The 23,279-nt window shown below is 45.6% G+C and overlaps 1 protein-coding gene across 1 annotated transcript in view; it reads right to left on the bottom strand.

Annotated features, from left to right (window-relative positions):
* VIRMA (vir like m6A methyltransferase associated) overlaps positions 1-21,750 on the bottom strand; it is a 49,054-nt gene extending 27,304 nt beyond the window's left edge. The window contains exons 1-8 of the mRNA XM_088471364.1: positions 21,237-21,750; positions 18,876-18,991; positions 17,021-17,107; positions 14,936-14,984; positions 12,028-12,202; positions 10,370-10,492; positions 9,323-9,595; positions 3,492-4,638 (exon numbers count right to left, since the gene is read on the bottom strand). Of these exons, the coding sequence (XP_088327490.1) occupies positions 3,492-4,638; positions 9,323-9,595; positions 10,370-10,492; positions 12,028-12,202; positions 14,936-14,984; positions 17,021-17,107; positions 18,876-18,991; positions 21,237-21,299 (2,033 nt within the window). The 5' untranslated portion in view covers positions 21,300-21,750. The remainder of the gene's footprint in view (positions 1-3,491; positions 4,639-9,322; positions 9,596-10,369; positions 10,493-12,027; positions 12,203-14,935; positions 14,985-17,020; positions 17,108-18,875; positions 18,992-21,236) is intronic.
* Between the last annotated feature and the right edge of the window lie 1,529 nt (positions 21,751-23,279).

Here is a 23,279-nt window from a genome sequence, read left to right as displayed (position 1 = left end):
CTAGACACACCCAGATTTGCTGTATATTGTTAGTGCTGTTAGCAATAGTCTCTTTTCTTTACATTTGTGGCATAAATACTGCCACCCAGCTGGCACCATGTACAATATGGGTAAAACCAAATGTGGGTATATTTCTTTTCTGTTTATTTTTACACAGTAATTTAGATTGGAGTTTGGACACAACCCTCTCAAATCTTAGAGGTCTATTTACTAAGCAGTGTTAGGAGACAGAATGAAAAGTGATAAGAAAGTGATAAGGTGCCAGCCAATCAGCTCCCAACAATCATTTTTCAAACACAGCCTGTGAGATGGCAGTTGGGAGCTGATTTGCTGGGAACCTTTCACTTTCTTATCACTTTTCACTCTGTCTCCTAACACTGCTTAGTAAATAGACCCCTAAATCTCTACATATAGCTGTTGTGCCCGGGGTAGCCAGGCTATAAGTTTTCTCCTTCCTCCCCCAAATCTCTATCATCTGCCTATCCCTCGCTCTTTCCCCTCTCATAGTGTAAGCGCCATCTCTCAGCGGCTGGCTATTCGGCAGGAGGAGACACACAGAGGGAGGGATCTAACTTGTCGGACCGTGAGCATAGAGGCTTCTGCTCATCGCTAGGAGCACCCGAGAGCCTGACAGCTCTGCATTCAGCGAACAATAAGGGATGCAGTCACAATGTCGACATTATGAACGTCATCACCACAATGTTGAGGTATGATGTCGACATGTGAACTGTCAATATTCTGCAAGGACCGGAGGTTGAGTTAGGGTTAGGCACCATGGGGGAGGGTTAGGCACCAGGGGGGAGGGTTAGTGTTAGGCAATAGGGGGTGTTAGAGTTAGGCTGCAGGAAGAGAGGTTAGGCACTAAGGGGAGTTTTAGGGTTAGGCTGCAGGATGGGAGGTTAGGCACAGGCACTGGGGGGATGTTAGGGTTAGGCTGCAGAATGGAAGGTTAGGCACTAGGGGGAGTTAGGGTTAGGCTGCAGGAGGAATGGTTAGGCACTAAGGGGAGTGTTAGGGTTAGGCTGCAGGATGGAAGGTTAGGGTTAGGCACAAGGGTGAGTGTTAGGGTTAGGCTGCAGGATGGAAGGTTAGGGTTAGGCACAAGGGTGAGTGTTAGGATTAGGCTGCAGAATAAGAGGTTAGGGTTAGGCACAAGGGTGAGTGTTAGGGTTAGGATGGTAGGTTAGGGTTAGGCAGAATGGTGAGTGTTAGGGTTAGGCTGCAGGATGGAAGGTTAGGGTTAGGCACTAGGGTGAGTGTTAGGGTTAGGCTGCAGGATGGAAGGTTAGGGTTAGGCACTAGGGTGAGTGTTAGGGTTAGGCTGCAGGATGGAAGGTTAGGGTTAGGCACTAGGGTGAGTGTTAGGATTAGGCTGCAGAATAGGAAGTTAGGGTTAGGCACAAGGGTGAGTGTTAGGGTTAGGCTGCAGGATGGAAGGTTAGGTAAAAGGGTGAGTGTTAGGATTAGGCTGCAGAATAAGAGGTTAGGGTTAGGCACAAGGGTGAGTGTTAGGGTTAGGATGCAGGATCGAAGGTTAGGGTTAGGCACAAGGGTGAGTGTTAGGATTAGGCTGCAGAATAAGAGGTTAGGGTTAGGCACAAGGGTGAGTGTTAGGGTTAGGCTGCAGGATGGAAGGTTAGGGTTAGGCACAAGGGTGAGTGTTAGGATTAGGCTGCAGAGTAAGGGGTTAGGCACAAGGGTGAGTGTTAGGGTCAGGCTGCAGGATGGAAGGTTAGGCACAAGGGTGAGTGTTAGGGTTAGGCTGCAGGATGGAAGGTTAGGGTTAGGTAAAAGGGTGAGTGTTAGGATTAGGCTGCAGAATAAGAGGTTAGGGTTAGGCACAAGGGTGAGTGTTAGGGTTAGGATGCAGGATCGAAGGTTAGGGTTAGGCACAAGGGTGAGTGTTAGGATTAGGCTGCAGAATAAGAGGTTAGGGTTAGGCACAAGGGTGAGTGTTAGGGTTAGGCTGCAGGATGGAAGGTTAGGATTAGGCTGCAGAGTAAGAGGTTAGGGTTAGACACAAGGGTGAGTGTAGGGTCAGGCTGCAGGATGGAAGGTTAGGCACAAGGGTGAGTGTTAGGGTTAGGCTGCAGGATGGAAGGTTAGGATTAGGCTGCAGGGTGGGAGGTTAGGATTAGGCTGCAGGGTGGGAGGTTAGGATTAGGCTGCAGGGTGGGAGGTTAGGATTAGGCTGCAGGGTGGGAGGTTAGGATTAGGCTGCAGGGTGGGAGGTTAGGATTAGGCTGCAGGGTGGGAGGTTAGGATTAGGCTGCAGGGTGGGAGGTTAGGATTAGGCTGCAGGGTGGGAAGTTAGGATTAGGCTGCAGGGTGGGAGGTTAGGATTAGGCTGCAGGATGGGATGTTAGGTTTAGGCTGCAGGATGGGAGGTTAGGGTTAGGCACTAGGGGGACTTTTAGGGTTAGGCTGCAGTGTGTGAGGTTAGAGTTAGGCACTAGGGGTAGGTTAGGATTTAGCTATACTTAGCGGAAGGCATCACAACCACACCCAGAAGGCACCGCTGGAGCTGCTGTACACGCCAAGTCACCACTATAGCATCAGGAACGTTTTGTCCACATTCTAATCACGTTGACATTTCACCAGTGTCGACATGATTAATGTTGACAAAATAAACCTCATCCCACAATAACAGGAAAAATTATCCTCCGGGAGTCCTGGAAGAAGCGTGTCACCATGGTGACAGGAATGCAGATCGCCATCTGCATTTCAGCGTGGGAACGGGCACGTTGCACACCACAGTCCTCCTATCACTGCACGTCATAGACTGTAGTACGATTACATAGCAGATTATAGACAAAAGATAGCCCAAACCTCCAGAAAAGTACAGTACATACATTCCTTATACCTGTAGACGTTAAACGTTGCACAATATAGTACAGAATAGTGGAAATGGGTCACGGATGGCATTAATTTCTTAAGTAGCTAAAGAAAGAAAAGGCCCCTTGTTTCTGTGACACCATGAACCAACAATTTGGCTTCTGGTCCTAAAGAGGGCTTATTTTACCCCCAAAACATAGAATTCACTTGGATAAAGTTAAAGAAAAAAAGCCAAAGATGATTCCCCAGCAAAACTGATGCACTGCAAACTATTTCCTCCTGAGGTGCAACTAGCACAAAGCACAAACTACAAATATACAATACTGTGCAAACGTTTTAGGTAGATGTGGAAAAAATGCTGTAATGAGCGCTCCGATGGGGGCTCATTGCAAATGGGCACCGAAAAAAAACAATCGAATCGCTCCCTAAGTGTTTGAAACCTTTTTCTGACAGTTTGTGTAAAACAGTAAGAATAGTTTGAACTAAAAAGGATTAAAGTGAAAAACAAAGTGAAAACAAAAATGCTTATCCAGCAATCAGCTCCACAGCTTGTCCAATTATCCAAGAGTAACTCACAAAAGAAGTGAAGTTTAACAAATCAATGTATAAATTGATTGCTTTTGTACTAATGAAATGTTAAACACATTGCATCTTACCGAAACAAGACGGGATAAGGGTCGTCTCTTTCTGGTGGGCCGGTGATTCTGGCAAGTGTTGGGAAGGATTTCACAGGCGGCTGGATCATGCTGTGCGGAGCAGTCAATAAAAGATGAAAGATCTCATTCAGAAGACCAAGTAGTTTCTCCAGATCTCCTTCACTAATGTTGGAGGATTCCAGCAGACGATCCATATCCATGGGAACCTCCACATCATTGTCGTAATCTCTACTAGGCTTTTCTACTACGGTCCGCGTGTCCTGGTCAGGATCTCCGTGGCCTGGAGGTGGCGTGCTTTCAGCTAGCTGGTCCCCCATCCTCTTCACATCAGACAGGATTTCATAGAAGTGACATTTCTGCAGAACGGCAGAACAAGCTGTGAACACCCTCACAGTCTGGTCCAACAAGATTAGCTCCAAGAGTTTTTGGTAACCGCTTTTTCCTTCTGAATCGGAATTTCCTTTTAAAAAAACTTCCATCCCTTCAGTTGTGCTGATGATGCTGTCCAGTGATTTAAACGCATTTAGTTTCAGGGAGGATGACACATGTTCTGCAAACAGTAAGCCATACAACTTGCCAACAACATCTGCATTCAGGAGAAACTCTATAGCCTGAGACCCGCATTCTGAAAGAGAAGACACCAGCTTAGTACCTGCTTTGAGCTGCCGAACGTTTAAGGCAATTGGCTGCTGGAGAGCCAGCTGCAAGTCCAGTGCTTGTATGGCCCAATCAACTAACTGGCGGAGATGGTCTCTGTCTGGCTCTTTCAGCTGCAGAAAACTTAGGCCTTTCACTATTAAGCTGGGTGCTTCTTCTAATGCTGTAACCCACTTAGCACTCCTGTCCTCCTGATACAGATCCAGCAGCTCCAATAGCTTGACAGACACCTCGCTTGCTCCAGAGTTCTCCTTATCGAGGTCCTGGTCCCGGAGCTTGCAGATTTCATTCTCAAAAGAAGTTCTGTATGGACAGCTGAAGTACATTAGCGGACCCAAGTCACGATCGTAGGGATCATAAGTCATGGTGGGTACGGAGGCTAGATCCTCTGGAGTGTAATCAATATCAAAACTTGGGTATTTAAAAGCTTCCCGTTCAAAGTCAGCAATTCCATCTTCATCACTGGATATCTGTTCATATCCATCATCCCCTGAAATAGAAAACATCTTAAATACTATTAGGAGAAAGAGCACTATATAAATAAAATTATTATTGTACTAGGTAAAGTAATGCTGCATACACACCATCACATTTTGTGAACAACAACGATTGTAAAAATCGTTCAATCGTTATATCTTTGACATGTTGGGTATGCATCGACCAACGATGCGCGTTCCTGCATGTCAGATAACGATATCTGACATCGACTGTGTTTGCAGTAAGATTTGGACGATTTCATTCATTTTTATACTGTCAGAAATAGTTCACAAAATCGTTCAAATTGTTCATCGTTGATCTAGTAAGTCTGACCGTGTGTATGCACCATAAGAATTCAAGAAGATGAAGTCCTATAACCAATTTAAAGTAATTTGTAATGGTCATGGCTGGTGATTAAAAGCAAACAGTATGAACCTCTATTTAAAATGAGGATCGCCTGCAGTACATTTGAATGTAAACACAAACTTCTCTCCTTTATTTGGTTTGAAAGGTGATGGTGGATGAATGATGTGCTGTTTGGTGTAGGTCTTATAATGATGGACATCGAACAAAATCGGACGGGCGCTGCCGATTTTTGGTAAACATCGGGCACCATCTGCGTTGGTGCAGCATCGGTGTCTTGCCATCGACGGTTGTAAACCATCGATGCTCGATTGCCATCCTTAGGTCTTAAAATAGGTATACAGACTATGGGCCTGATTCAGAGCTGCTCGTAAGCGGGCGCTCGTTCGCTCCGAGCGATGTTTGCCCACCTGCGCATGCGTACGGATCGTTATACGCATGCGCGAACCAGTCAGTGCGGCCGAAAATCGTTTGTTCGCTAAATAGCGAATGCCTGCTAATATGAGTGACAGAAGGAGGCGTATGTGGGTGGTAACAGGGGAAGGTGCTTGAAAACGGGGAGTGGAAATCAGAACGCAGGTGTGCTTAAAGGTTAAAACGGGCGTTTTAAGCGTGTGCATAATTACTACTGGAGTGTCATTGACCACGTCACTGGGTTATTTTATAGCCAGAACTGCTCGCAAATTTGTGGTAGCAAACACCAGCCCCAAGAATAGCGAGCAGTTCATACGCTGTTCGATGTACTCGATTAATCTAATAAATAGCAGACATGACGTATGGTGCGAGCGGCCAGGGAGCATCTTTTTCAAAATTACAACCGCAAGTTTTGTTTGCTCGTTCAGACATAGAGGCGTGAACAGACCGCAAAGAGCGAACGGTTCATTTGAATAGCCACCCCTTTTTGTTGAACGAACGACCGCAAATAGCGACCGGCTCTGAATCAGGCCCTATATTTTTAACTATTTGCCCGATTGTGACTGATCGGAATGATAAATCGTTCAAATAGTCAAGATTGTACTCACTATGGGACGGATTCAGACCTGCTCGCAAGCGCTTGAGCGCTCGCAAGCGGGTCGATGGTGGCCTCTGCGCATGTGCGGCCGCACTGCGCGTGAGCAAGCCTCGGAGCGAGAAAAATTCTCTCGCTCCGTGGCTCACTACAAGAGGGGAGGCTGTCGATGTTGATCGACAGCTCACCCTGTTTTGTAGGCGTGGCGGCTTCGCAAACGGAGGCGTTCCCATGCGAACGCCTGCCGCTTGCGGGCGGCCCCACTGACATCACCAGTGATGTCAGTGGGAGAGCTTCCGGCTCTATTAGAGCCAGAAGCTCTCTGGGGCTTGCGGCCACGAGACCCTACCACAAGGGTCTCGTCGCAAGCCCCTATGGTCGCGATGGTCTTGACCATCATCCTGGGTGCTCGCAATAGCTGTGGGTGGTCACCCACAGCTATGCGAGCGGCCAGGAGGCCGCACAAAAAAAAGAAAAAGCGCCCTGATTCAGAGCGAGCGCTCTTTCAGAGCGTCAGTCTCTGAATCAGGGCCTATGCACGCTCCCGGTCGGCCCTATATACGGCTCAATCTGAGGATGTGACCGATGATGCCATGCATGTGGATGCGGCGGGGGAACGGCATATGTCGTTCGTCGCATCCGTCATCGGCTGGGTATACAGGGCCTGATGTTTGGCCACTGCGCATGCACACGCCGGAGCCGGCTCCAACGTGTGCATGCGCGAGACCCGGCTAGTGACGGGTGCTCAGTTGCTCCGGGTCTTGCACCAAACGGGGGCGCTGTCGCTTTTGATCGTCAGCTCGCACCGTTTTGGAGGCGGGCAGGGGGTGGTGGCTGGCCAAACGGAGGCGTTCACAATGGAACGCCTGCCGTTTGGGGGCGGCCCCACTGACATCACGAGTGATGTCAGTGGTGAGCTTCCGGCTCTATTAAGAGCCAGAAGCTCACTGGGGCTTGCGGGAACAAGACCCTACCGCAAGGGTCTTGAAGCAAACCCCGATGGTCGAGACCATCGCTATCATCACCTGGCCGTTCGCAATAGCTGTGGGTGGACACCCACAGCTATGCGAGCGGCCCGGAGGCCGCACCAAAAAAAAAAAAAAAACACGCCCCGATTCTGAGTGAGCACTCTTTCAGAGCGTCCGGCTCTGAATCAGGCCCACAGGTCGTCTAATGTGTATCCAGTTTAAGATTATCTTTCCAATCTGTCTGGTTGGAACGATAATCTGGTAATGTATGGGAGCAAATGACAATAGACCGATTGTTGGAAAACAGACAAAAATGGTCATTCAGACAAATTGCTTTTTCTCTTCCAGCAAGCCAGGGGAACACTTCACAATGGGATTGTAGGTTGGGTCTGGAACCTAAATTAAACTGTGCTTTCAAAAAGTAAGCTCCTCACTCCTGCAATCTCACAATTCCAGTGTTCTTTAGGTGCTCATGAAGTAGGGCACGTTTGAAGGGGCTGCTATGCAGTCCTATTGTAGTTTAGAATTTTTATTTTATTTGTAATTTTCTTTTGTTTATTTTTTACTTCGGTCTGTGCGCTGCTTGTAGCAGCAGACAATGGGGGAGATGTATGAAGCTCAGAAGCGGTATCAGTGCACGTTATGAGCGCTGATACAGCTTCTCCCCGATGTATGATCGGGGGTTGAGCAGCTATGCTCCCTTGTCATTATCAGCGCTGCAATCTACAAGATAGCAGCACCGATAGCCTGGGCCATGTATGAACGGTCAGATCGCCTGACCGTTCGGCCCGCTGCAGCTGTCGCCATCGACAGCTACAGCCTAGCGCTGCCCTATACCCACAGCAGGGACAGCGTTGTCCCTGCTGCAGCGGCTGCCGACTCCACGCAGGGATCTCACGATACTTGTGAGATCCCGCGCATGCTCAGTGGAGCCTGCCGGGACTGAGACAGCGCATCAATGTGCTGCGGTCTCTAGCGGGTAGGGCCAGAGGGAGAAGTTAACACTCCCCCTCTATGGCCGGTGTGATGTTCATATATCTCATCGGAGGTGCTTCCAGCTTAGCCTCAGTAAAGAGGCGAAGCAGAAGCGTTACAGCGGCTCGTTAAGTGCCGCTATAATACATCTACCCCACTGTTTTCTGCGGGTTCTTTATGACGCACATGAACATGGTTGGCAGGCTATTCCTTGAGCATTGGATCCGCTCGGATTACTTAAACCTATTCTGGTGCAGGGTGACTGCCGCCAGACTGGGTGTCAGCGCCTATCGCTAGGGCGGCAGCGATCTTATGGGCAGTGCAACGTGGGACTTCAGCAGCACAGGTCCGTTGTGCGGCTATCTAGTACCCGGTCCGCACATTTGCTCATTTTTACATTTCAGGCTTTTTGCCTCCGGTGGGGCCCACTTTGGGCGTACAGTTCTCCAGTCAGGCAGCCTGAGCATTTCCTTCCCTGCAGGCGGCTTTTGAGCGTCCCATTGTTCAGTGTTCCCAGCCTTGCTGCAAGAGAAAATAGGATTTTTGGTCAATTTACCGTTGAATCCTTTTCTCTTAAGCAGGCTGGGGAACACTGCGATCCCTCGCTCACGCTCAGTCTTGCAAGGTGTTTGGGTCTTGACCGGTCTTTTCCCTACTGGGTTGTTCTAACAGTTTCACAGGGTTCCTGCTACTCCTCTCCGGACTCTTTTAAAGAAGTACTGAAACTGTGGGATTGCAGTGGGGAGGAGCTTACTTTTTAATGCTACAGTTTAATTTAGGTGCCAGCTCCAGCCCCAACCCCATTGTCCAGTGCCTACTTAAGAGGAAAGGACTCAACAGTAAGTTGACCATAAATCCTATTATCCAAACAACCATTTTTGTCAGTTTTTCAGAGTTTAGGAGCAAATGGTTGATTGTCATTTGCTCCCACACATTACCAGATCATCGTTCCGACCAGCCAGATTGGGCAGATAATCTTATGGTGTGTACCTAGTTTTTCAGGAGGTATCAGAGAATGCCTTTGAAGATAGAAAAACTATACAAATGTAAATTTGCATGATCAGGCATTAAATAGTGGTTATAGAAAAAAAACAAAAAAAACACAACATCAGTCAGAACATGGAAGCATTTCAATAAGACACAAATTTGTAACATAGCTGCTGAAATGGTAGATCACGGTTAGTCATATCCAAGCACTGCTGGCACCTAAATGTATATTGATCATTTTGTAGAACATATCGGGTACAACTCAAACCTGGCTTTTGTACAGCTAGCACTAACTTCAAAACAACTGGAGTCATCTCAGAGGAGTCCATGTTACCAAAGGAAGGAAACTGTACAACTGTCCCCGTGAATGCCTAAAATAACAAAATAAAGATTACCTTCAATCTCATCCTCTTCATCGTCGTCATCTTCATCAACAATGCTGTCTCCTGTTTGGACATCGTCGTCATCTTCATCATCATCGTCAGCATTGAGGTCATCGTCCTCATCCTCCTCATCATCATCGTCGTCTTCATCTCCATCGTCTTGAGGATCATCGTTCCCATCCTCATCATCTGAGTAATTGCCATCAGGGTGAATAGAAACTCGATCAGGTGAGATCGGCTCAAAGTAGCCTTCACCCTGTTCACGATCGTCATCCTTTTCTCCGCCTAATGTAAGAAAGCACATAGGACGTATGTCAAATATTATTATCCTGTCTGTAAATATCCCAAGCTGTCCATTTGCCAACTTCCCTTTACCTGAACGTAATGTATACTAGTTCATATGCCATCTAAATCCTCATTAAAGATTGAGCAGTTTCGTGAAAACAATAATCTGAAGTGATCAATCTAACAGCACAGGAGGAGGACATCAATCTTCTATGACACACTTAGGGGTTTGTACGAAGCTGCGGCTTGTGAAAGCTGGCGCATCCTGGCGTGATTAAGACCGAAATTTTTAAGTGTAAAGCTTGGGGGAGACTTTGCTATTAAAAGAATCACACTTTTAAATTTTGGGCTTAAACATGCATTGGGAAGCCTCATCTTTTAAAAGCCGCCGCTTAGTAAATCAACCCCCTTAATTAGTTATCTTACAAAAGTAACAGTAAAAGTTTTAATTTTGCTTATATTGTCTCCAGGCCAGGATAATGCTACACTCAGAACTCTGCGTTTTATTTGTTAGGTCTTACTACATGAACTCTGACAACTCGATTAGTACTAGTTTACTATCATTTTGCTTTGATATAGAGGTAGTCTACAGGGCAATCATTAATTCACGCACAGCACCCAAGGCTCAGCGGGTCTTCTTACCAACTGTACACAACAAAATAAAAACTGCTCCTTACAGATGAATTTGGAGGGGCCTTTTGCTGATGTGGCCAGTCTCAAACCTGGAAACGTAAGACTCTCTTATCAATTATCAATCAGATACTAGATGTCTACCTGCAGCTGGCATTGGCTCATCGTCATCATCATCGGGAGGTGGAGGACCTGGTGGAGTTCTGGGCCCTCTTGGCTGCGGTCTTGGTGGACTACCATTATACTGGTCTTCTTTGTCTTCTTCAACTAACAAAGGAGAATGACAAATGCAACCTAAATGATTTAATATGTAGCCACAAGCACGCAACGAAGAATGAAGAGACAAGGGAGTAAGACTATGAGCATGCCAATGCCAAAATTGCAGAACTCCATTCTACAAAGCTAGTTTTACACTACAGAAGGAGGTAATTATTACGAATCTTTGTAAATATTGGTTTGGATGCTCTTGAGATTACAAGACAGCCCAAACTATATGTAAAATGCCCTGGATGTGAATGCCATGCATTAGACCCTTTCTAGACAGACATGAAAGAGAGCGGACCAGCTTTACTTTGCTCACACCTGCATCATATTACACATGTGCCTAATTAGTGCCGATAAGCAATGACAGTATAGACGGAAGTCATGGCCATTGTGCGAGTGCATATTCTGCTAGTCCAGATCAATATATTTGCCTGTCAGATGGAGATCGGAACGGCAGGTTGATCTGGATGCACACAGCAGCAATTTGTGACCAATTTGGTCTGAAACCACTTTCGAATCACTATTCGTATAAAAGTGCAGCTTTAAACTAGATGGACAGAGACATGTGCAAGCATGTGTTATTACTATATATTGGCATTTATTACGCTAATTTGTTCATTATTCAAATTCAGTTTGTACTTGCTTTGTTGTACTATTAGTTTTTATTCAACTTACATTCTAGTTCATTGCCTTTTTTTCCTGATTATGTATTATATCTTTACTAAAAATACTCAATTGAAAAAAAAAAAAAAAAAGAATCTATTAAAAAATAAGTATAGAATAACAGCAACCAGGCAAGTATAACCTTCGGTGTTCTACGAGTGGACCTTAGTTGTTTCTCTATACCCCAAATGGTTGAACATGAAATACTTTAGAAACTTAGTAGCTGCTTTAAAGAACACCTAAGTTATTGTTACTGCTCTATTAAATACATTTTCTCGTTAGAACACAAAAGATGGTTATTAATGTCACGCTGGTTACACTATACCACATATTGTAAGATATATCGTTCCGACGCGAATTGGGACAATACATTGCATACATCGTGTAGTATGTACAGCTGATCCGTCATTTATCACATTGCTCAATCTACTGTGCTGCACAGCAGATGGGACGATACAATGAGCGACGCGGTGCCGATACATGCAGCATGTAACCATACATCGCACAGTCATACACTAGATGTGCGCGATGTATTGTTACATTGCATTGTCCCATGTCGCAGCATCGTATGGTGTTTAAATAGCTTAGGACTATGCTGGAACTACATAAATGATTTAGAAGAGAAACAAGATTTAACAAGAGAAAATTCTTAAAGGTTATGAGCAGGAGCTGAATGGACGTCCTCTTTCTTTTCGAGCCACCGTTAACTGTTCAGATATTTGGTTCTGGAGAAAATGTATCAATGGATCAATACGAAGACTGGGAAGTATATTGCTTACATGCTCTAGATATGAACCTTAGGTGAACTTGCAGCAAGCTCTCTAATCTGACTTCATCATGACAGGATGACCTTGTTGCAAACCTCCCTAACTCACCGTGCTTAGGATTCCTTTTCAGCGGGACGGGTTGGTGCTGCGGAGGCGGTGGCGGCGGGGGCGGAGGTGGTGGAGAGTCTCGCTCGTGTTTTATGATAACTCGGTCTACGGAACCATAGACAGCCAGAGTCAGGCAATTGTACCATCCCTTCAGCACAAGCCCATCTGTATTAACCTGGCCCGAAAACACAAAAACTAGTCAGATGATACATAATGACCTTATTGAATGGTGACAATAATATGAATTTATTACTTTAAAAAATAAAAAGACAGAAATCAAAACAGAATTTCAGTATTTACATCATTAAGGGCATTCAGAGCTCTTATAATAAATGTAACAAACACAAACTCATTTTTCAAAACAACAGGTGGGTGGGTTCTGAGCGCAAAATAAGATCTGCCGCCTATGGTCACTATTGGGGTACCCTCACCCCCAAGGTATAAATGGAAAATCAGGTTATAATGACCTGGGCGCTGAACTTAATAGAAAATCCACTGGGAATTATTATAATCACAAATGTATAGTAGCAATATTGGTAAAAATGAGTGATAACAGTGCTAGGAGTATGATGAATAAGACAATTTACTCAAATAAATTCTACTTTATTGTCACAAGAATGTATAAAATGTAACTCCGTGCATACAGTCTAACAGCAGAAAAAGTGCGAGTGCAAGCAAAGCTGTAAAGTGCATGAAGTAATAGCATACAATACAGTTTCATAAAGTGCATAACAGTATAGCAGCAAATACATAAAAGAACATAGCTGCAGGATTAATGTAGATTACCATGGGACATCAGTGCCTTTAGTAAATCATTTATTTAAAAAAAAAGTTTGTAGTTCATACCATGTACCGATGGTGAGTGTCTATCTGGGATGTCATCCACATACACAACATATATATTCTTTTATGTATGCACAGAGTTAAATTTTATCCATTTTTGTGACAATAAAGTAGAATTTATTTGAGTACTCATCATACCCCTAGCACGGTTATCACTCATTTTTACCAATATTGCTACTCATATATTAATACATTTGTGATTATAATAATTCCCACTGGATTTTCTATTAAGTTCACCGCCCAGGTCATTATAATCTGATTTTCCACAAACTGAGTTTTGCCTGTGTAAAAAAAATTGCCATCGGATATAATGGTGATCCCAGGCTGCACCCTCGGTCGCAGCGCTGGCATGGCAGATGCTGACAGGAGTCTTCACTTCAGCCGCCTTCTGCAGCATTAGCATTTTAGATGGGCTGCGGACGTGCGATACCGTTCCATCTCGAAATCAGGCCCAGAGTTTAGACATTCTTCTACAGTATTTACATATTTAGTCTACATACAAAGAAATTGTGTAAGAAAGTTAGCACTTGCAGAACATGTACCTGCATTCTTCCCTAAAAACAGCTGTAGGGGAACAAGAACGCCCATTTGTCAACAGATCACGCAGAGAGATGAAGGTTGGTACCAGCAGAATCTACCATCGCTTTATAGGGTAGCTGGAAGTGCTATATGAGCATGCAGTAATTATAAGATATTCCTGTATATCAAGAACCATCTAATATTGAATATTAATCCACTGGATTCATTAAATTCAGTACTGGGTGGAATCATAGAAGATTGCTGACCTGGTGTCCAGAAGTCACGCGACAGGGGTGTCCTGTCTTCCTTTCTTAGCCTAGCTCCAAACACAAACAAGCAGAGACAGGCGCACTTGACCCACCAGACTGAGGGAACCAGGTAAGTAATCACCTGGGATCAGGTATGACATACAATATTCCACCCAAAACTGATTTATTTATATATATATTTTTTTTTAAAACAAATCTGACTGGTTGGGTACGGGATACCGTTAATCTCCCCCCCCCCATAGCCTAAACCTAACCCTCTTCCCCTAGTGCCTAAGCCTAACCCTTCCCCTAACCCCACTACTTACCGTTGGGATGCTGGCGCCTGAATTCTGACTGGTGTCAGACTGGCACTGGCAGCCATGCACCGTCAGGCATTCTGACGAAACCCATTGTACGACCGATGGCTGCTGGATGGTATGAATATTTGTGCACCACGGCGGATTACAGCTGCAGCTAGTGGGCATCTCAGGAGACAGTCCATCAGCTGCAGCACTATCATAAATCTGCAGTAGCGGCTGCGACTTAAATCAGGACCACAGTCTTAATACGTTCAATGTAATATCAGACACCCAAGTGTATTAAGAACATGTACGTTATAGATTGGCTTGTCATACTATCCCTTTAAACTGGGACACTCATGAATTACACAGGTTCTGTGGCTGATTAAAACCAGGTGAGATGCAGGCTTGAAGACAGCCAGCCACAGAACCTGTGTAATTCATGAGTTTCCCAGTTTGAAGGGATAATATGGTAAGCCTAATTATAGGGGAAGTCTGCAGCCACAGGAAATAACTAAATGAACACCAATAAGCCATTGATGCACAAATCCCATAAATTAGGCAACCATGGTGTCTAATAAAGTTACTACTGGCACTGAAAATTGCCAATCCTTTTTTCTAACTTAATATATGTATACCCCTGGCTTTTAAATGCTAATTATATCTTCCACCATAATCAATGTGTAAAAAAACAAAACAAAACACAACAACATAATCCATAGATATGACAAATAGTACATTATTAAAAAGTTTTCAGTTACATATACACATGGTTTCTCAAACATGGTCCTTGAGGCAACCTTACAGTTCAGGTTTTAAGGATATCCATACTTAAACACACCTGTGCTTATGCATGGATATCCTTAACATCTGGACTGTTAGGGTGCCTTGAGGACCTAATTTGGGAAACACTGCATGAACCCTTAAAAGCTAATGTACAGCGACGTTTGATCCTGCAGTATTACAGTTTTAAAAATGAGCACAGTATCCATTAGTTACCTTTGCATTTGGCCGAAAGATGATAGAACTGTTTTCATCGTATTCCAGACTGTTGATAATATGGGGAAAATGATCACAATTTACAGTTGAATCATGCATTTCAGTTGTACGTTATATTTTTTCCACTAAACAAGGAGCATTAGTCCCCACAGACCGGAATAGTCTAGAAACTATTCTGTTTAAAGCGATAATAAAACACAAATTGGTTGCATGGCACTGTAGTGGTTAGTATTACTGCCTCACAGAGATGTGCTCATGAGTTCAATTCCCGGCCCTGGCCCATCTTGTATGTTCTAACCGTGTTTGCATGGGTTAACTCTGTGTGCTCTGGCTTACTCCCGCACTCCAAAAACATACTGGCAGGTTAATTGGATTTTGACTAAATTAACCCTAGTGTGCATGTAAGGAAATTTAGATTGTAAACTTCAATGGGGCAAGGCCTGAATGACACTCTCTGTATAGCACTATATAAGCCGGACGCCTGCTGAGATGTTATTACCAGCAGGCACCCGGCTCCTTCCCTGCAGCGCCGCGTTAGCCGGAGGCTGGAGTTCTCTTCTGAACTCCAGCTTCCGGCTCTCTCCATGCGCACTATGGGAGAGACGTCATGACGTCTCTCCCATAGTTCCGAGGAGCAGCCGAGCGGACAGGACGGCGGTGGATGCAGGAGTGGGGATTAAGGTAAGTGAGTTTTTTTTTGTACAAGCGGCACTACAGGGGCATTATATGGGGGCACTACCACAGTGGCATTATATGGGGGCACTACTATATGATTTCCTTCCTTTCAAATCAAGGGGGCAACATCGGCATGGGCAGCACAGACGGTGTAATGGTTAGCATTATTGCCACACAGCACTGAGGTCGATACCCACTATGGCCTTAACTGTGTGGAGTTTGTATACGCTCCCTGTGCTTGCGTGGGTTTTCTCCGGGTTCTCCGGTTTCCTCCCACATTCCAAAAATATACTGGTAGGTTAATTGACTCCCAGCAAAAATTAACCCTAGTGTGTATGTGTGCGCATGTAATAGAGAATTTAGATTGTAAGCTCCACTGGGGCAGGGACAGATGTGAATGGCCAAATATTCTCTGTAAAGTGCTGCGGAATATGTGTGCACTATATAAATAACTGGTAATAATAAAATAATAATAAATATATTTTGGGGTAAAAGGAAAAAAAGTTCCCTGACCCCTGTCCTGCACCATTAAGTACTAACGGATGCCTGCAGAGCTGCCTGTGGTGTGCTGCATTAATGGATTAAGTACTGATCTATTATTCACCTTGAAGACAGCATTGCCAGTAATGGTAAAGGACTCCAAACACTGGGACATAGCGGCGCACGCTTAAGGATTTCTTCTGTTGGAAGTTAGTGCAATGAGTATTAAAAGCATGTTCCTCACGGTGATTAATAGATTAGTCATTTGTATTCGACCACCCAGGGCCATGTTTCCTTGATGAAGCTACAACTTTCTGTTATCAGTTAGTGTTCATTCTAACAGCCCCACACCTGTCACAACCTGCGCAGTTCCTCTTTCCTGCCTGGGGTGTCGCTCTCTGCTCTAGAGCTTCTAGCACACTCAGCTGATTCAACAAACTGCTGACATACAAGCCAGAGTGTGCTAGAATCCCCAGAGCAGAGAGCAGCATCCCAGGCAGGAAAGAGGAACTGCACGGGTTGTGACAGGTGCAGGGTGCTAGAATGATCACTATATCAGTCATGACATCCGCAAGTTTATATTGACAGGATTAGAGACTATAAAGTTACTATGCATAAATAAAATCTTATACACCTTTCCAAAAGTTATTAGTAACTGCGGGTTTACTGGTCCTATGAGCCAGCTAACATCAGCATTCATTAATCTATATTGCACATAATAATAATTGTTTCATCAGATAGAGGTTTAATGTATCTTTTTATAAAGATACTTTAAGGGTATTTCACTGTAATGCTGGCAAAACAAAAGATTCACAAAGATGTTTTAGTACTCTGTGCGTTGGGGAGGGTCTGGAGAGGGGGCAAATCTGCTTTTATCAATAGAAATGGATCTGAATATGTCCGGATATTGTAGACGCAGCGGATACTAACCTCCCCAGTCTGTCAAACACGGTAGCGCTGGGCTTATTAACATTGTTGAAGAACAAGTCCAAATGAAATGTATGAGGCGAGGTCTCCCTGCAAGAAATAATATATACATTACCCTGGATGGCCAGGAAGTAGGACCAATCATTAGCGGTGTAAATACTTGTACAAACAGATATGAAGAGATCAGTTCTGCAGGACGCCTCTGCACAGCATTGGATGTCTATGTACATGCACAATCTTCTCTCCTTTACCTCATAGCAATAAGCTTAGATTTTCTGCAAGATAAGGTGCCCAGGGGGGCCTGAGCCTAATTTTCAGAGATCATCATTCTGCCCAGGTTAATAGTAGTAGTGTACGGCACCTTGTATGGAATTTTGTGCCTTACCTTATCTGTTGGGTACTTCATTAACTAGGCCCAATGGGCCTGATGTAGGGATAAACGCAAATCAGCTGCATGTGGTCACGCATTGCAAGCACGGAAGTAAATGCATCCATTCAGCCACATGCATAGTTCTACGTGCATCCGCCCCCTATCCTTGGGGGCGATTCAATTCAACGCCATGTTGAATAGCGACGGGAGGGAGCTCCCGAGCTGTTCAATACACAGCGCTGTTTGGGCGCGCTAAGAATTGTTTCTCACACCCCCCTGGGGATGCGAGGAGAAATAAAATCAAAGTGCCAGGTGCGTGGCTGTTATTCTGCATAGCACGGCGCTAACAGCCGCGCTCCCGGCACTTTGGTCAGAGAATGCCGGTTAACACGCCTTAACAGCCTTGTTAAAGCGCGATAAGCGCGGTAACCGGCATTCTCCGACCACACAGCGCACTAAATTGAATAGCTCCAGGAGCTCGCTATTCGCGTTGGATTGAATCGCCCCCCTTATGCGTTGTTTGCTATTCATCATCAGTGCAGACTTATGGTGCGTACACACGTAGCGATAAAAATGAACGATTTGAAAGATAAAGATATCGTTCATATTGTTCATTTTTTGGTCCCTACCAACTCACCAACGACCAGCGATGGACGATAGCGATATCATCCATCGGCCGTGCATGCAGGCCAACTTGCTCAATGTCAAGCAGGTTACTATAGGGACCCGAGATCGCTATAGTTGTTGGTGAGTTGGTGGTGTGCTGGATGATCGATATCGATCATCCAGCACACCAGGGAGGGTGCAGGACGATCAGCCAGCGATATCGTAGGATCACAAGTAAAGTTACCATTAGAATGCTTACTCTGCATTACCCTCAATTGCGTGTGCACTATTACGGGGCGCAGCGCTAAAACATGCAATATACCAGGGGTGGGCAATAAACGGCACTCCAGCTGCTGTTGAACCACACATCCCAGCATGTACGCCCACAGTTATAGAATGCCCTGATAGCAAAAGTGTGGCAGGGCATGCTGGGAAGTGTAGTCTCACAGCAGCTGGAGGGCCGTTTATTGTCCACCCCTAAAATATACGGTCTGCAAACAAGCATATGTTCAATCTGTTTGTTCTATCCTTTAGAGAAACAGACCTTATGTAGGATGGTGATGCTTCTCTAGCTCACTCCTTTGTGCAAGTAGAACCTGACTGAGATTGGCTTAGAGTGGTCTAGATAACATAAATACTGTGTGATGACTACAGATGGACAGATTCATACACAGTAAGTGTAATTAACAAACCCCACCATAGCAGAACCACTTTAGACAACCCTAGAAATTTGGTTGGTGATAAAATACATTTTCCTTCTAATAATGATCCAGTAGTATGTCATAATAAGCCTGAAGAATGTATTTTACCATTATGTATGAGGCTTCATTTAATTCACTTGTCCTGTACTATAATTTATTTTGTATTAGGTTTAATGCTCACCCATAAGCCCTGCTGTCTGGCAGGCTGCAGTGACCTCTCACCCCTGGAGGGATTACTCGGACTTCGTTGATATATACCACACATGGAAACCGGACCACGTCTACATTGCTGCCTTGCTGCAAATACAACGTAACAAACAAAATTAAGAAATTCAGTCTCAAATCCAGAAAGTGTATTTACAAATTCAGACATAGGCAATACATAATATACAGCTGCATGCTGACGTTTCAGAGCTTCTGGTCAAACCGCATGAGGGCCACCACAACGGCTTTCTGCTTATGAAGAAAACTCTGCATATAGTAACTGTAAATGACAATGCGCACAAAATTTTTTACATGTTTAGACCCAGCAGAGTTTGTTTCATCTCTATTTTACTTAGATATTTAGTGCAACGGGTTCGGTACGGGATGCCGACGCTCGGGATTCTGACGGTCAGAAACCTGACGCCAGCAGCCCGACTGGGTCACAATGCCGACAGATGAAGGTAAGTATATTACTCTTCCCTCCACGCAGCCTAAACCTACCTGGGCCCTAGCCCTCATCCCCAGTGCCTAACCCTAACCCTCCCCCTAACACTAATACTTACTGTCGAGATGCCGGTCGTGGGATTCTGACTGGTGTCAGGATTGCGGCGCTGGCATTCTCAGCGCCGGCATACCAACAGCCGACATAATAACTACATCACGGTGCAACATGCAATTTGACCAATAGTGCTCAAACTTTTGCAAAAGTAACTGTAAGCATTACAGGATTAATTCATGTATTGTAGCATGACAATGAGGATTTTCATAAAGAAGCAGCCAAAATTGGTATGTACTGCCAGCGTCTGATTAGCCACCGGATGAAATACTGACGCTGGAAGCCCGAATGCTGTACATCCCAACTGGGGCTGGTAAGCACCCTACCCCCCCCCCCCCTCCCCCTTAGTGGTGCTTAACCCTAACCTTCCCCCGGTGGTGCCTAACCCTAACCACCACCCTAAACCTACCCTCTCGGGGGGTGCCTAGCCCTAACCTCCCCCTGGCGGTGCCTAACCCTAAGTATATAATTTCCCTACATTGCAACACCCATGCTGCACTGGCATGTAGGTCACCACCTAAGGTAGTATATTGGGGAGGGTGCTTTTCAGTATTTGTACCCTGACGTCATCAGTTACTGTCCAACATCATTCCCTACCATTCTCGTGGACATAGAGGTTGGAATATAAACCTGTGGCGAGCGAAGCAAGACCGCTTGGGGACAAATTTATTCTTTTGGTGGCCTTTATGGGCATGGAACCGCACTTCCGCCCTCATTCCACATCACTTCCAGGTACAAATACTGAAGGTGATCTATACCTTTCCCAATTACTACCAACATCTCCTAGTAAAATAAACAAACACACACATGGACAGGTGATGGCACAGCATATACAGTATAAGGGAACTACTTACAAAGTTGTCTCACCAATTCAATTTTGAATTGGTGAGACAACTTTGGAACCGAAGCATTAGGGTAAAGGTCTCAGGGGAAAGTTTAAATGAAGACTGAAATATTGAAGCAGAGATATTCAATGTATAATCCTTGTCACCACTAATAAATATATATATATATATATATATATATATATATAGTAAAGAAAACAGCGGCACTCCGGGATTTGTAGTGGTTAGAAAAGTGTATTCATATACATCCTTATATGTATATGAATACACTTTTCTAACCTCTACAAATCCCGGAGTGCCGCTGTTTTCTTTACTATACAATACTTTTACACGGAGGGCACCCGGGTCCTGTGTTCTATTTGGTGGAGTGCCGGGCAATTGGGTGTGTGTGTGTGTGTGTGTGTGTGTGTGTATATACACACACATACATACTCCTAGTAACTGCAGGTGCACATTGTGTATCTTGCAAACATCATCATAAAACAGTAAACAATATTCTCATAGAAAGTCAGTTTTGTCCTGTATCTTTATAACATGGCTAAAGACATCTCCACAACATAATGCACACAATGATACATAGACACAGGCTCATCACCTAGTTGTTGGAGCACAACTCTCAGCATGCCGTGAGAGGGGGTGATGGGATTTACAATCACACAGCAGCTGGAGGTCCAATACTGCCTATACCAGATAGATAATGTGAGATTAGAGGTCAGAGAGAGAATGACCATCTCCTGGTTGTACCACTGACCCTAAAGAGCCTCCACTATACTGGGGCCAGTGAGTGACATATCCCTGATTGATACTATGGTGCAGAATACTTAGGCCTCAGACCGGCTCCTACCTATCTGCAATGCCTATAATGATATCTCCCTCCTACAGCCCTCTCCCCATGGCACACCATTACACGCCCAGCCAGCCTGACCAGCTCTCTCACCTCCGTGTTTTGGTGCTTGAAAGTATCTAAAAACAGCAGCTCCATCGCGGCCTCACCCGCCATGGTAGTAACCGGCCCCCCTGCGCCGGAAGGACCTTTTCGACGTCAGCGGTGGGCGGGGCCAAAGGCAGTGGCGAGAGTCACAGTGACAGAGCGTCCGTGGCTCCGTGCTGCATAGCTAACGGCCAGGTGAACGCGGGACTCTAGCGGGGGAGGAAACGGCAGCAGGAGTGGGGTCTCAGAGAGGAGGATGCGGCAGCAGCGGGAACCTAGGAGTGGATGCGGCCGGTGACTCGCCGGCTGGCTGACAGTAGGAGCTTGGTCTGCCTGGCGGAGGGATGCTGTAAGAGGTGCTTGGTCTGACTGGCAGTGGGGTGATAGGGGGGTAGAGGGGTACTATCAGGGCCGGCTCTTGGGGTGTTCGACCAGAAAGGTGGGGGGCTTTCTGGTGCTGTATGCCCAGTAAAGGGTGGGTTTTGCTGGTGCTGTGTGCCCAGTGGGGGGGGGGGGGGGGGGGTTGAGAATGTGGAGGGGAGCGCAGAGGGAGAGAGGTGGAGGGGAGAGATGTGTGTGGGGATTGTGGCTGCCTAGTATAATAAAGTTATTTTTTATCCCTATTGAGACAAGTGCACGTGATGTCATGAGACAGGTGCGCCGCACCACCAACAGGAAGAGGAGTAGCCAGAAGACACAGGAGAATGTAATTGTCTGTGGGCTGTAAGGGCTGGATGCAGGGACTGTCTGAAGAGACAGATGGGGTGCTGGCTGGGGAGACAGGTTGGAGTTGCAGAAACATGGGAGGGGGGGCTTAATTTGCCAGTCCCGGGCCCCACAAATTCTGATAGCAGTCCTATTGTGTGCCATGCAGGCATATGCACATTGGGCAACTATTCCCAGTAATCACATTCACTGTGGGTGGATGACAAATGTGCCCAGTAGGCACATGCACCGGATGTGGGGTAAATGTAACCGGAAGATGGTCCCAGTAGGCACACAAATGGGAGGGGAGGGGGTGGATGTGCATGGCACCCTCTCCCTCCCTCCCTCCCCCCCCCCCCTCCCTCTCAAATTACAGTGGTTCAGGGAGGATTGATCACTTGATCCAAATACTACTCGGCAGATGAATAAGTTCTGGCTGCAGTCACAATCCATTCGTTGGAGCCAGTGAAGTGATTTATACTATATGCTTCCTCATTTACCAATGACACTATCTCTATATCACACAGGATACAAAGGAAGATGACCACTTTGCTATGATTTCAAGCTAAAACAGGAGATGTCATCCGCCATCATACAGGAGAAGCGTTTTAACCACTACAGCACTTAAATTTCTTGGGGGGCGGGGGTTGGGGGTGCGCTTGAAGAGTTGGTGAAGTAGTTGATCTGAATTTCAAACATGTAGGTTTTCTCGTTCCTATCAACAGCAGGGAGTAAAGGATTTTCAGCACACTATCTGGCTGGTACTAACTATAGTAGCAACGCTTTCTTGGGTCTTCAAGAGGGTAAAGAAAGAAGATTTTATGGTGCCTCTGGTAGCATTACCCTGGTCTTTACTATTGCTAAGGGCCCAGCTTGGAATTTTCCTCAAATAATTAATCTCATAAATCAGTGCTCCTTTGATATCCAGAGATTACATCGGCAGGCTTTAACTGCTTGTTTGTTGAAGCAGCGATACTTTTACTGGCAGAGTTTAGCAAAACGTTCATGGTGCAGTACATGCACTGGGAGTGATACAGTAATGCCAGCGAGATTCTTGCTATGCTAAGTGGTGGTGACATAGTGGACTTTGGGAGTACTGTGTCGTTCCACAGTTTGGGGTACGTCCATGCATGCAGGATGCTACAGAAGAAAGCCATGCGGTGTAGCCGCATATGCACAATAGCGCATGTCGGAGGTCAGACCTCCGGGTAGAGCCACGCTGGGTCATAGTTCTCATCTGCTCTGGGCAAATGAGCAGAGGCTGTGCAGAGCGCTCCTCTAGAACACTTTTCTGCGAGGGCAGGCCTGGCCAACCTGTGGTTCTCCATTGTTTGTGAAATTACA

This window comes from Taudactylus pleione, unplaced genomic scaffold (genome assembly GCF_031769625.1).
Source record: "Taudactylus pleione unplaced genomic scaffold, aTauple2 ptg000114l, whole genome shotgun sequence".
Classification (NCBI taxonomy): Eukaryota; Metazoa; Chordata; class Amphibia; order Anura; family Myobatrachidae; genus Taudactylus; species Taudactylus pleione.
This window is presented reverse-complemented; position numbering and strand designations above follow the sequence as displayed.